Below are 12,988 nucleotides of genomic sequence, written 5' to 3' on the forward strand. Positions count from 1 at the left end.
TGAGTTCCTCCTGTTAAACTTTTTCCTGTCTGCACTCCTCCTCTTGGCGCTATATTGCAGCCTCGCTGGGTCCTCTGTGTCTGGAATGCAAAACCCTGCATATCTGACCGAGAGGGGGACAGTAATACAAAGATGCTCTCCAGCACGCCATCATGCTGGGTAGATGGCAGACGGGTGTAACCATACACGCCGTTCAACAAACTGCTGCACACCAAACCTTCTCCGCGAGCGTAGGCGCCTCCCTGCTTGCGTCCGACATCATCGCTCAACCCCCAGGTTTATTATAATTCCTGATGTTTGTAAAACATTATATAAAAAAAAAATGCACGTTTTCCAATTATGTGTATTTTATTGTAGTAAATACCAACAGTATTATGACAATCCCAGTTAAATTGCCATGCTGAACTTTAAAAAAAGTGTGATAAAATAAGACTTTTTTTTTCAATTTATGTTTTATTGGAGTTTTATGAGTGACATCAATAGCTGTAGTATATAGTGTAAATGCAAATATACATTCATCAACAGGTTTTCAAAACATTGTATGAGAAACGTCCTGCACTATTGTACCTCATAACAGTACACATTAGCACCTTGTGTGGTCTCTACCCTTCGGCTTACTCCCGTGGCTGTCTAAACATTTTGTCTATCTGCAGCACTTTATTTGTGGGGTTCGGCTCGGTGTTTCTGGATGCTGGGGTCAGTCTCTTAATGGTGGAGCCAGTTATCCTGTCTAGTCTGCATTTGTTGCGAGTGGCTTTCTCCGTTCCTGCCCTCATGTCTGTGGGCAGTTGGGTTTCTGTTTGTTGCAGGTTCCCCATGCCGAGAAGCCTCAGGAAGCAGTCAGGATCCCCCTTCGAGGTAAGTGTGTTGCTCTCACCATTGTTGTCTGTGATGAGGGACCCGTCCATACCCCAACAGTACTTAATATCTGCGTCTCTCAGTCTCCGGGCTATGGGTGCCAACTTTCTTTTTTCTATTAGGGCTGAGAACGGTGTGTCTGGAAATACTGCCACTCTGTTTCCTTCATGGAGCACCATTCCCAGTTCCCTTGATCGGGTCAGTATGGCGGCTTTCGCGGAGATGTCTCGTGTGACGATAATGATGTCTCTGGATGCGTCTTTAGGTGCTGCCGCTGATTTGCGCACCCTAAATGCCGCGGTGACCAGTGTGCCCTTCTGAGCAGGGTTTATGCCCATGGTCGCCGTGAGGTCCTGGGTGTAGGTCAGGAGCTGCGTCTTTTATTGTTTCAGGCCCTCCTCTCAATTGGTTTCTTCGTGGTCTTGCTAATTTTGGCTATGTTTCCGAGCAGAGCTCTGCATGGAGACGTCCGTTCGGTTCAGTCGCTGGCCACGCCCCCTCAAAATAAGATTTTATTTTCTGATTTTATTCAAAATAAATTGTTTCATAAAAAAATATTTGATGTGAAAGTAAAGTCCTATTTCTCAAACAAATTATATATAATAGGTGTTGGTGCACTTAGTTTGTTCGACCATAATTTACCTCTTATAATTTTTAAAGGCCTGGAAGTGTGCTCCTGCTATTAGATTGAAACATGTAATTGAGTTGCAGGGTAACAGGAACACGTTAACGGACTAGCAGCTTGCAGGTGATGGTGACAACTTAAGGACACAGTTGTATGCAAGATACTCCAATGTATTTATTTTTTATTTGCCGTTTAGTGAAGCACTGTGTGAGATCTCACAATTTTAACAATGTGGATTACACTTATTTAAATATATCTACTCTCCCCCTCATGGTACATGAAATGAGGCTGTTCATTTATGAGGACTTAAAAACTTCTCAAAGCCAGGACCTTGGAAAGTAAACTGGCTTACCAATACACAGGGAGAGGCTAAAGAAGCTCCCAAAATGTGGAGAGTAACCAATTATATTAAATAGGTACAAAACCATTTTAGTATGTCATAAATAGTCATTGACCAAACAAAAGTTTCAAGTCTTTTATAACTATATCTTTTTTGCTTAACCATCACACTGGATTTACCAAATGATCTAACACCACCTTTTTATGTCTATTTGCTGTAATCTGAGCCTCCATTGAGACATTGATTATGGTAAGCACGTTTGTATGAAAGAGACTCAAGCAACTGTTTATGTAAAGAAAAATATTTATTTTGAGAATTTATTAAAATGGAAATACTTGAGTACTGAAAATTCAGAATTCAGTAAAAAAAAAAAAAAAATTAAAAAAAAATCCTTAATTAAAAAAAAAATATATACAAGACATATTTTTGGGAATATCTAAATAAATAGCTTTTTAGAGGGTAAATTGGGATAGGTACCAGCCTTGCAGGCAACAAGGTGCTCAATATTTCTCAACGAACATTAATTTCATAACCTTAAGCTGTCCTTCAATATATTAGATAACCTACTGGTTCTGTGTGTTACGTTCTATGTAGTTGAGTGCCAGTTATACTGGATCATACATGGCGAGTGGTATACCCTAATGGAGTAGGGTTAAGAGTAAACGTCTGCACAAGAACAGCTCTAGGAAAGTTATAGTAACATTCAGCAAGATTCGGCATGAAATCTTTGCCTTTCCAGCAGAGTCTGCAATTAAAAGGCAACAAGAGATTAGAAGACTAATAATTCAAACTGTGTTTATAGAAATATATGCATTCTTGGACTAATTTTGGTAATAAAATTCACGAGTAAAGAGTAAAAAGGTGAGCACACATAATAGCTGTTTCGACTTTTCCTCTTCCCTCTATACGTCTATTGCCCCGTTCAACATTTTAAAATGAGAATGTGTATATGTGTATGAATTATCTCTTCCGTTTACACATGCGTTTACAGGCAGGAGAATAAAGAGACGTTATTAAATATTGGAAGGAATGCAGAAGGATTGCATTTTACCCATGTAAAGCAAATATTTCCTTTTATCTGTACCTCATGGATGAGCCCTGTTTAACTCTCTCCAGAACTTGGAGCCTTTAATGAGATGGGTCATAATCTAAACACTATTGCCAAGTTGGTGGTACGGCTTGTCAAACCACTTCAATGAGAAGAAGCAACGTGTCTGGAGTCCCCCAGCACCACCCTTCCATTTAGTGTTAAGCTGTTTTTAATGCTAAACAAGAGTTCCCAGCATCCGATATCTGCTGAATGGTCTAGTGAGGAGGTATTAGTCTGAACAGAAATGGGCCGCTGTGATTGGCTGAGTGTGTCAGCTGACTGCTTTTAGCTTATAACAGCGTCCATTGTTGGTCTAGCTAAGTAAGTGTGTAATCTCTGCCTCAGCCATAAGTCCAATGGGGTTTTATTGTGGAGAGACAGCGCCAGGGGATTTAAAGCACTCTAACCAATTAAATGGGATGATGTGGTTTCAGTAGATGGTGTCTTCAAGGATCTTGAGAGTTGCTTACAACTGTAGATGTGTAAAAACATTACTATATTTTTACACATCTACAGTTGTAAGCAACTCTCAAGATCTATAATGAAGATTTATAATGCAGTCCCCTGACTCTTTATCTTGGAGAGAACTTACTGATTCATACATAATAGGCTGGTTACCTATGTGTTATTTGGCAGACAGCTTTTCTGTAACGTTGTCAGAAGCGCTTGCATGTTGTAGAGTCTTTCCGAGAGCCAGTCTGGTGCAGGAACATGTTGCAACAGCGACTGCATGTTTGTTAATGCATTCTCTGCAGACTGGATATGCACATCAAACTGCTGCACAATGGTATCTGAATGTCGAAATCTTTTTGCTGATGTCTGTAAAGACCAAAATCGCAAGGGGAAACAACTTAAACATGGAATCTTACTTCCAGGCTGATACTAAGATCTTTTTGTTTGCTCATTTTTCCTTCTTCCAACACATGAAATTCAAGAATTGACTGTTCATTTGCTGCCTAAAATATCCCACACGTGCCATTGTAACGGGTTTTTATTGTTGTGGCTGATCAGTGTATAGTAGCCCTGATAGAACAGGGAGCAGTTTCAGAATCAGACTGCACTTGGAAGGCGTAGATGGAGACTTGTAAAATATCTGACTGCATGTAAACATTATTTAGTGAGAAACGGGTTTGTTTAACCCCTTAAGGACACATGACATGTTTCACATGTCATGATTACATTTTATTCCAGAAGTTTGGTCCTTAAGGTGTTAAAGTGATACTTTAGGCGCTAAAATAACTTTAGCTTCATGAAGCAATTTTGGAGCATAAATCATGCCCCTGCACTCTCACTGCTCAATTTTCACATTTATGAGTTAAATCGGTTTGTTTGTACAGCCCTAGTCAGGCCTCCTTGGCATGTGACTTGCACAGCCTTCCTAAACACTTACTGTAAATAGTCATCTAATGTTTACACTTCCTTTACTATGCAGCCTGTTCAATTTATTATCTGCTGTGAAGTTAATATCCCGCTAGTGTTTGAATAAAGTTTAATTTAGCAAGAGATACAAACTTCTAAAGTAAGTTAACACCAGATTGAAAATGAAAACTATTTTTCATGAATGCCATGAAGGGAGATGTGGCTAGGGCTCCACAAGCAAAACAAAATAAAACTGAGCAGGGAATTGATCAGTGAGACTGCAGGGGCATGATCTATACATGAAAACTGTTTCATTAAACTAAAGTTGTTTTAACGCCTTTAGACTAGTATGAATGGTGTGTTTGTAATGTAAGCCAGGATAACTGGCCCAGTAACGGCAGTGAGGGAAAGCAACAACTTATGTGTGGCACTGAATGTAACCACCGAACATCTTATGGTGAACAAAGTTGCAACCAGGTAATTTTTAGATTAATGGAATAACTTCTCCTACCTCTCCAGACTCTTCCACTCGTCTTGTCGTAGTTCTGGCAAACCAAGCATCTAGAATTTTCTTCTCCTCTTTAACACGTTCTAACTTGGTGCTCTCTGGCTCTGCTGTAGGGAGGGACTGAAAAAGTGGTAAATAAACCATTATACCACAACAAGAGGACAATCTTAAGTTAGAGGGGCAAAGGTTTAAAAATAATATCAGGAAGTATTACTTTACTGAGAGGGTAGTGGATGCATGGAATAGTCTTCTAGCTGAAGTGATAGAGGTTAACACAGTAAAGGAGTTTAACTATGCGTGGGATAGACTAATTCAAGTATCTAGAAAATTGGGGAGAATAGATGGGCTGAATGGTTCTTATCGGCCGTCACATTCTATGTTTCTATTCGATAAATATAGTTTTATAGGAAAATGTCAATCTTTGACCTGCTACATTTGACACTTAATTGAAAGGACAGAAAGCAAACATCTTTCTAGATATGGCAGGTGTTGTACACACAGGGTTTAGATTTCACCCACACCATCCCTTTCCCTAAAGTGGGGATTTACTAAAGTGTAGAGGTTAAGGTGCTTGGAGTGTTCCTTAAAATAGGATTCACTTTTCTCTTCACACAGAACCGGCACAGTTTAATCTAGAGTTTAAGCTAGAGTTCCCAAAAATGTCAAATTCGTTTTGAATACCTGACAATTCATACTTTAGTGAATAACTCTGTAAGTTAATAATTTTGCATAATACTTGAACATTAGGGTTTCATTTTTGCTGCATACACATTTTACTTTTAGTGAACAAGAATTACCTTGTTTAGAAAGGCGATTACTTTATTTTTCGTCTCTTCGGCATGAAGACTTTGAGGTACAACATCTTCATGACTGGTTTCCTTTAAAACAAGTTAGATCTTGGTAAAACGAAAGCTGCTGCTGTGAATTTAGAGTTCTGGTAGCAGTCTTTAAAGGGACACTCTAAAGGGACAGAGGTAGGCAACCTTCGGCATCTCCCATAATACTTTCACACTCATAATGTTGGAAAAGCATCAGGCAAGATGTAGTCCGCAACATCTGGAGTGCCAAAGGTTGCCCATCAGTGCTCTAAAAAGACATGGTTTTGGTGCACAGATACGGTTTCTCAGAATTGGCCGTGTTTGTCTAAAACTCAGCTCTAATGGCTCTCAGGCAAACAGCCACTTTCTCCTTAAGAGTTTCAATGATGTTGTGGGAGTCACAGCCAGGGAAGGTATGGCTAGGGATGCATAAAGAGTAACATGTAATTAAACTTCTAAATGGAGAAAATAGAGCAGTGAGACTGCAGGGGTATGATCTATACACCAGCACGACTTCATTAAGCTAAAGGTTTTTTTTTTTTGAGTGTGTGTATAAAGTCTTGGTGCTCCTGTAAAGTACTATTAATGTAGTATGCTTAGCAGTGAATATTAAATAATATTGGTTGAGCCAATATCTAGTTTCATGAACACTCACTGCATCAAGTGCAATGCTTGGAAACTTACAGTAAGTGCAGGAATTTGGGAACCCAATCAAGTCATTCTAATTGAACATCCATTAAACTGCTAATGTCTTTAAATGGATATCTTGTATGTAAGTTACTATAACGTGCTAAGTATAATTACGTGAGCAGTTTAAGTCAGTGCTGTTACTTTTAGGTTCTTTGCAAATACCCCACTGCTAAATAGATATGTTTAGTTGATCAGGGTAGGCCGGGGGATGAAACTACAGTAAGATATTCTTACCGGAGGCTCTCCCTCATGGCACTACCTTATTCAGCTCCTGATGTTCCATGCTCATGGATTCTATGTCACTGTTCTAATCTTGTTCAGACACTAGATTACAAAATGGAAATCTATGGAAATCCTTGTGGACAGTAAGAAACGTTATAGTACTTCTCATGCTAAAAAGTATTTTACCGCAGCTGCCTGGAAATGACAAAAAAATGACGACAGAAGCACCGTCTTATATCAATCTCAGCATTGTCCATAAGATAAAGTAGCCTCTATTTTGTCTTTTCATAGTGTTGGAATTTCAAGTGATCGTGCCGCTTTAAAGAAGTTATATTTTGGCACATCTACAAATCAAACTCATTTTTATGAAGTGTCCACAGGTTTTCAATTCGCATTCCAACCAGTACATTAAGCAAACAGAAGTTTACAAGGGCGCTTGAAGCACCATAACCACAACAGCTCACTGTGCCTTTGTGTGCCTTTGTGTCTTTGGGGTGTAGTCTCTCCAATTTCCATTAAAATGAAAAAAAAATTAAAAAAAATTGCTGGACAAAACAAGGGCCAGCACCCAGGCCTTTTTATAAGTGGTTAGATAATGCAGAGGCTAAGCAGGGACAGATTGCTCCATTTTGGAGCACAGTATTCACATACCTCAGCGAAACGAGTAAATGCTTCCAGCGCATGCTGCTGGATTAACCACGACTTGTCTGCAAGAAGGACAGAGAAGATGCCAGATATCTTTGGAAGAACTGCAGTCTGAAATATAAAATGGAAATCAGAAATATTTATTTTGATAATGTATACAATATACGCACATTTAGTGCATTCCCGAATGACGTGAAAAAGACATTAAACATTTTAAGTAACGTGGTTTATTCATAACATGTGCTCTTTTGAAACAGAATCACATTTAATCTATATATTCTGCTAGCAAATATATTGTATGGGAGAAAACCTATTTAAAAACAGGTCTCTCACCCAACCCTGAGCTAAATCTTCGATGCAGGCTTTATGCCAAAAAATTTACTGACAAGGGAGAGCAGAAAAAGCCTCCCACAGTTCTTTTGCACTCCATGCATAACAATCACAGTGCATGCGCTGTGGTTGCTATGAAAACTCCCTAGCTAATGCTGCTAGCGTTAATAATGGCGTTGCAGCAGAGGTTTACAGCTTTGGGAAACATTTTGCAGCACGGGAAAATAAAAAATAAAAAACTGTGGGAGGAGTGAGTGCAGACTGGAGATGGGTGTTACAAAAATGGAAGAAATACACACAAGAAGTGGAGGACATGGAGGCGGTGCATTGGATGTAATAATTGATTTTTTCAGGACTATATGTTGCCTTCTGTCCACTCTCCTTTGGTATTTAAACAAATTAAAGAATGATTACTTACTCCTCTGTTGCAGCCACCTTTGAAGATGTGGCCTTTTTCCTGGCACTGCTCCAATAAAGTGTTTCTCATAGAAAAGGAGTAGATTAGATTGGAGGAATCGCAGCATTTGACCACGCATGCCCATATCCAATGTTGCTATGAGCTTTTACTTAGATCTGGAGGAGGAAGCCCATCTAGTGGTCGCCTTACTGAAAACACTAAGTTTCTACAAAACCGAAATGTTTTACATTGCAATGTTAAAATGGCAAGCCCACTACACCAAGCCCACTCCATTGAGGTGGTCTGGGTGATTTTAGTGGTCCTTTAAGCGTAGTTGAAGGCAGTTTTCAATGTTTTATGAAACTGTAAATTCCAAAGAAGTTACACTTCCTCTTAATGCTCAAAATGTATTCTATTAAAAGTTAATCCTTGAACATGCTTGACCCAATCCTGTGTGTATGAAGAATTTGTAACTCTTTTGATCTGTGTCGTTAAAATGTTCTTCAGAGACAAACTACCAGTTTTTATCGTATCACTGCTCCAAAAGCTCTATTTCATGAAGAATGGTTTTATATATGCAATATCATTTATTGATCCAGAATTCATTACCTGGGCTTCATGTGGGATGAAAACTTTTCCTAAACCAGACAAGAATTCTAGCATGGCTAATTGCACATGTGCTTGTGGTTTCTCCTTCGAAAGGCACGAGAGCAGAGAAATTATCTGAAATACACAAATGCAAAAGAAAGACATGAAAATATACTCCAGACTGAAATCCTTATATATATAAGCAGAGCACAGATAATGAAAAATAAATAAAAAGAATGATGAAAAACTTTTTTTTAATATATATAAATTAGGAGAGCAAAAGAAATATACACATAAAAAATAAATTTAAAAAAAATGGGCAATTATTTATAAAGCCATTACATCCGTAGCTGTGTTGGTACAAACACACAAAAATAAAGCCCTATGCTCAATCTACTCCTGGGTGGCAGCAAGAAAATTACAAGTGCTGTATCCCAAATCCCAATGCACATTTAAATAACTAGATGTTTTAATATCACTCCAATTACCATTAATAATACGCCCCTCAGTGCTGGTTTAAGCTCCCCCTACACTCCACAGCCGATGGGGTTCCTAGTGAGCATGCGCAAGAAGCACACTATCGTATTAGGACTTCCCCATAGGTAAGCATTGAATCAGTGTTCTCCTATAAGGTTTTAGCAGAAGCTGGATGTCCTCATGCAAAGCGTGCGGGTATCCAATGTCATGTAGCAGACCAGAAGCGCCAGTAGTGGCCATCTGGTAGACAGCCACAAGAGGTGGAATTAACCCTGCAAGGTAATTATTGCAGTTTCTCAATAACTGCAATATTTACAATTGCATGGTTAAGGGGACCAGGGTGCCCTATAGTGTCCCTTTAACTGCTGACATTTGTAATATTAAAACTTCCTATCTTGGCAAAGATATTAGGATATTAACCTAGAATTAGAGGATTGTGCAAGCTTTAGGTTGTTGCTGCTGAAGAACCTAGCACAAAAATATGAATGTGATTTATATTAATATTGGTTTGATTACCTGTGTTAGCAAGGGAGACTCCATTGTTTCTGCAATGAATGTTGAAATTGGTAATATTACACAAAGTGTCTGTTGTAAGATGGGCTCACTTATGATCTAAGAAAGAGGAAAACAATAGCGTTAGAACATTTACTAGGAGTATAGCATTTCCATATATTCCAAATATGTTAAAACATTTTGATTAAATTTACCTTGTATGTAGGTGGTATATAAACAATTGTAATGCAGCAGTGTAAATACACAAAGGCAAGTGATGGAATCAAGTTATCTGAATGGACCTGAGGATGGGAGGGTGTTTTGGAGGAGGTAGCACAGTAGATGAAAAATGGCAGAGGAAGACTGAAGAGTTAAAGGGTGACTAAAGGAGATAAAGTCATTATTTGAATGACTGCAGACACACATGTCTCACTCCATAGGAGGGATATGAGTGGAGAAGATTAGAGTCTGGGGTGCTATTATTTGAAGGGTACAGTAACAGGTTATAGGCAGAGTAAAGAGGTCAGGCTGGAGCATATCTGCTAGTGAGGGAAGATATGTAAGCAAGGTTACTGTTCTGAAGATCTTTGCAAGTTACCACAGGAAAGTTGAACCCAATCCTAAATGTGACAGGAACAGGAGGGATGAGGTATGGGAATTATTGGACTCAAGATAGATGGCTAACCTTGACACCATAAACGGTTTCTGGACTACATTTTCCCATGATGCTCTGCTAGCTTTTAGACTCTAAAAGCTAGCAGAGCGAGCATCATGGGAAATATAGTACAATTTATGGTGTCAAGGTTAGCCATCATTGAGATAGAGGAATCTGGCAGAGGTGTTCTTTATAAATTGAAGATGGACAATCTGGGCACTTTTCAGTCTGACAAACCAGAGGTTACAATAATCAAGGTGAGAAACAATAAGAGCATGGACAAGTGTCTTGGTTGCATCCTGAGTGAGAAAGGAGCAAATACAAGAACAATTCCTAGGCAACACGCCAATGGGGTAGAGATTATGATTGCTCTGCTGACCTTAAAGGACCACTCCAGACTTTTTTTTTTTTTTTTTTTAAACAAACCTGTTTAGTTGACATACCCCAAGGAATATATGATTGGGGGGTATATATCTTAAAAGAGCTTGCAAAAAATGCTGTTCTTATGAAAGGCAACCTTTGCAAGCCCTATCCTTTTTTCCTCAGAAAAGACTAACAGTCTCTTCACAGGGAATAAACCCATCAGAGGCAAATTGAGAACCTCTGAATCTGTACACTTTGGGTACGCTTATCGTCTTGTACATGTGGGTCTGATCTGAGCTCAGGGGAGATAACAGAAGGAGGAAGCAAACCTCCCTGGCTGTTTGATTGAGTCAGTATTAAAAAAAACAACAAGGAGCCACAACACTAAAATAAATGACAAAGATTCATTCCACCTGTGTTGAACCAGTTCCACACAGGTGGAATAAATCTCTGTCATTTATTTTGGTGTATCAGCCACTTGTTTTTTCACCCAAATTTTGAGCGGAGCGCTGGTCCTTCCCCTCTGCTTTGAGAGCCATTCTCATAGAAATCCGCAATTTTAAATTACTGGCGTCAAAATAGGATACTCCTCACCCATAAAGCACTTCAGCAAGTTTTAAGGAAAACAGACGTAGCCTTATAGAGAGGGTAGACAAGGAGTTCGGTCATGGAGAGTTTTAATTTTCGTTTTTGCAAAGTCAGTTGGTGACACGTTCCAGCAAAGAGGGAGAAAGGTTAGACAAGGAGAGCTTGACTTGGGTATCATCGATGTACAGGTGATATTGAAAGCCATATGATACCAGGTTACCAAGAGAGGAGGCGTTATTGACAAAAGTAAAGGCCCCAGTACAGAGCCTTGAACTCAACTGAAAGAGGTGCAAAAGGAGAGGAGGATCCAGAGAATGAGACTCTGAAGGAGAACAAGGAAAGAGCAGTTTCATCAAGGCCAAGGTTGTGAAGGAGAAGTGGGTGGCAATGTCGAAGGTGGCAGAAAGATCAAGAAGAATAACTAGAGAATACTAGCCTTTAAATTTGGTAATCGCTAAATCATTAGTCACCTTAAGGTGCAATGTTGGGAGCGGAAGCCAGGTCGAGTAAGGAATCTGGGTTCAAAACATATCTGTAAGTAGAGTATCACGTATTTCATGGAGCTTGGAGGCAAATGGAAGGTGAGAGATAGGACAATATCTGGGCAAAGCATCAGGCTCAAAATAAGTTTTTATTTTTAGTATGGATGTAATCACTGCACGGGTTTGGAGGATAAGGAGGAAAGAGAGAGAGATTGAAGATTTTAGTAACAGATGAAAGAAACCGAGTAAGGTGCAATGGAATGGAATCAAGGGGGCACATGATAGGGCAGGAAGAAAAGAGAAGTTCAGACATACAAAATGCTCATTTCCAAAACACTGTATTTATATGCAATGTAGTGTTATTTCATCATTTGTGTGTTTGCAGAGGGAACGTTATCAGATATCTCTGTATGTGCAGTGTAGTGATTATGGTACTTCGAGGAACATTTTAATGGAAAGGGCTTCCTCCATAGCACTGTTTGCACCATAGATGAGATATATTAAGGAGACCAGTGCTGATGCATCATTCCAAATTGCACCTAGTAAAATATATATTCACCTGATTCACATTAAGGAGAGGCCATAGCCGCCCAACGATTCCTTTCACTGCAGATTGGTGTTCAGCGTCCAGTGGCTCCCCAGAGGAACTGCAGGCAGTTAATATGGCCGAGAGCGAGGAATTCTAAACAGATTCCAAGAACAATATGTCAAAGTTAAATGTTAGGATTCTAGATGTCTGTCTGGAGTGTAATTGTAATAAAAAGAGAGAGAGATAAATACACAGAGAGACAGAAAACCGTTAACATGTATTATAGTTAGACAATGCCATTGCAAGCTTTTTAAAGCCCAAGACGAAAAGTCGAGTCTCTCAAACCATGTTCCATGTAGCTTTTCCATTTCCAGTTATTTAATGAGACGAATACATTCAAGCAGTTACGTCAAACCAAAGTAAATGCTTTATTTCACAAATAAAACGATAGCAAACTTAGAACTCACCAGTTGAAGCAGGTCCTTTAATGTACGCTCTCCGTCCAGCCAGCTAGAGCTCTGAGCGATACCCGCAGTGAGCAGATCAGCATTTACCTGCACCCTGAGGGGAGCAGGCAGGGCGCTAAGAGATAGATGCTGCCAAATTGTGAAATTTTCCACTTCCTCCGGAGGAAACATTTTGATAAATTCTAACTAAGACAAAACAAAAAGGAGAATAATTATTAAAGCCACAGATATTTTTTGAATAATTAAAATCCAGAACACTAAGAGGACAGAGGAGGACAGACATGTACAAACAAAAAAAATCATGTAGAGGGACACCCCACTGCCAAAGCCTCCCCTTCCCCCCCCCCAAAAAAAAAACTTGGACACAAGACTCTTTTCAGCTATATAACTATGTAATACATTCATTTCATGTACTGAACTGAGAAATTTCTGCATGTTAAATAGCATGGCAGGCACTCTAAAACA

The 12,988-nt window shown here is 39.3% G+C and overlaps 1 protein-coding gene across 1 annotated transcript in view; it reads right to left on the reverse strand.

The window, feature by feature from the left end:
* Positions 1-2,243: 2,243 nt before the first annotated feature.
* The window catches only part of FIRRM (FIGNL1 interacting regulator of recombination and mitosis), a 195,049-nt gene continuing 184,304 nt past the window's right edge, over positions 2,244-12,988 (reverse strand). The window contains exons 17-25 of the mRNA XM_063426979.1: positions 12,524-12,709; positions 12,087-12,209; positions 9,464-9,559; positions 8,492-8,605; positions 7,162-7,266; positions 5,578-5,658; positions 4,784-4,900; positions 3,532-3,732; positions 2,244-2,568 (exon numbers count right to left, since the gene is read on the reverse strand). Coding sequence (XP_063283049.1) covers positions 3,532-3,732; positions 4,784-4,900; positions 5,578-5,658; positions 7,162-7,266; positions 8,492-8,605; positions 9,464-9,559; positions 12,087-12,209; positions 12,524-12,709 — 1,023 coding nt within the window. The 3' untranslated portion in view covers positions 2,244-2,568. The remainder of the gene's footprint in view (positions 2,569-3,531; positions 3,733-4,783; positions 4,901-5,577; positions 5,659-7,161; positions 7,267-8,491; positions 8,606-9,463; positions 9,560-12,086; positions 12,210-12,523; positions 12,710-12,988) is intronic.

Source organism: Pelobates fuscus, chromosome 7, assembly GCF_036172605.1.
Source record: "Pelobates fuscus isolate aPelFus1 chromosome 7, aPelFus1.pri, whole genome shotgun sequence".
Taxonomy (NCBI): Eukaryota; Metazoa; Chordata; class Amphibia; order Anura; family Pelobatidae; genus Pelobates; species Pelobates fuscus.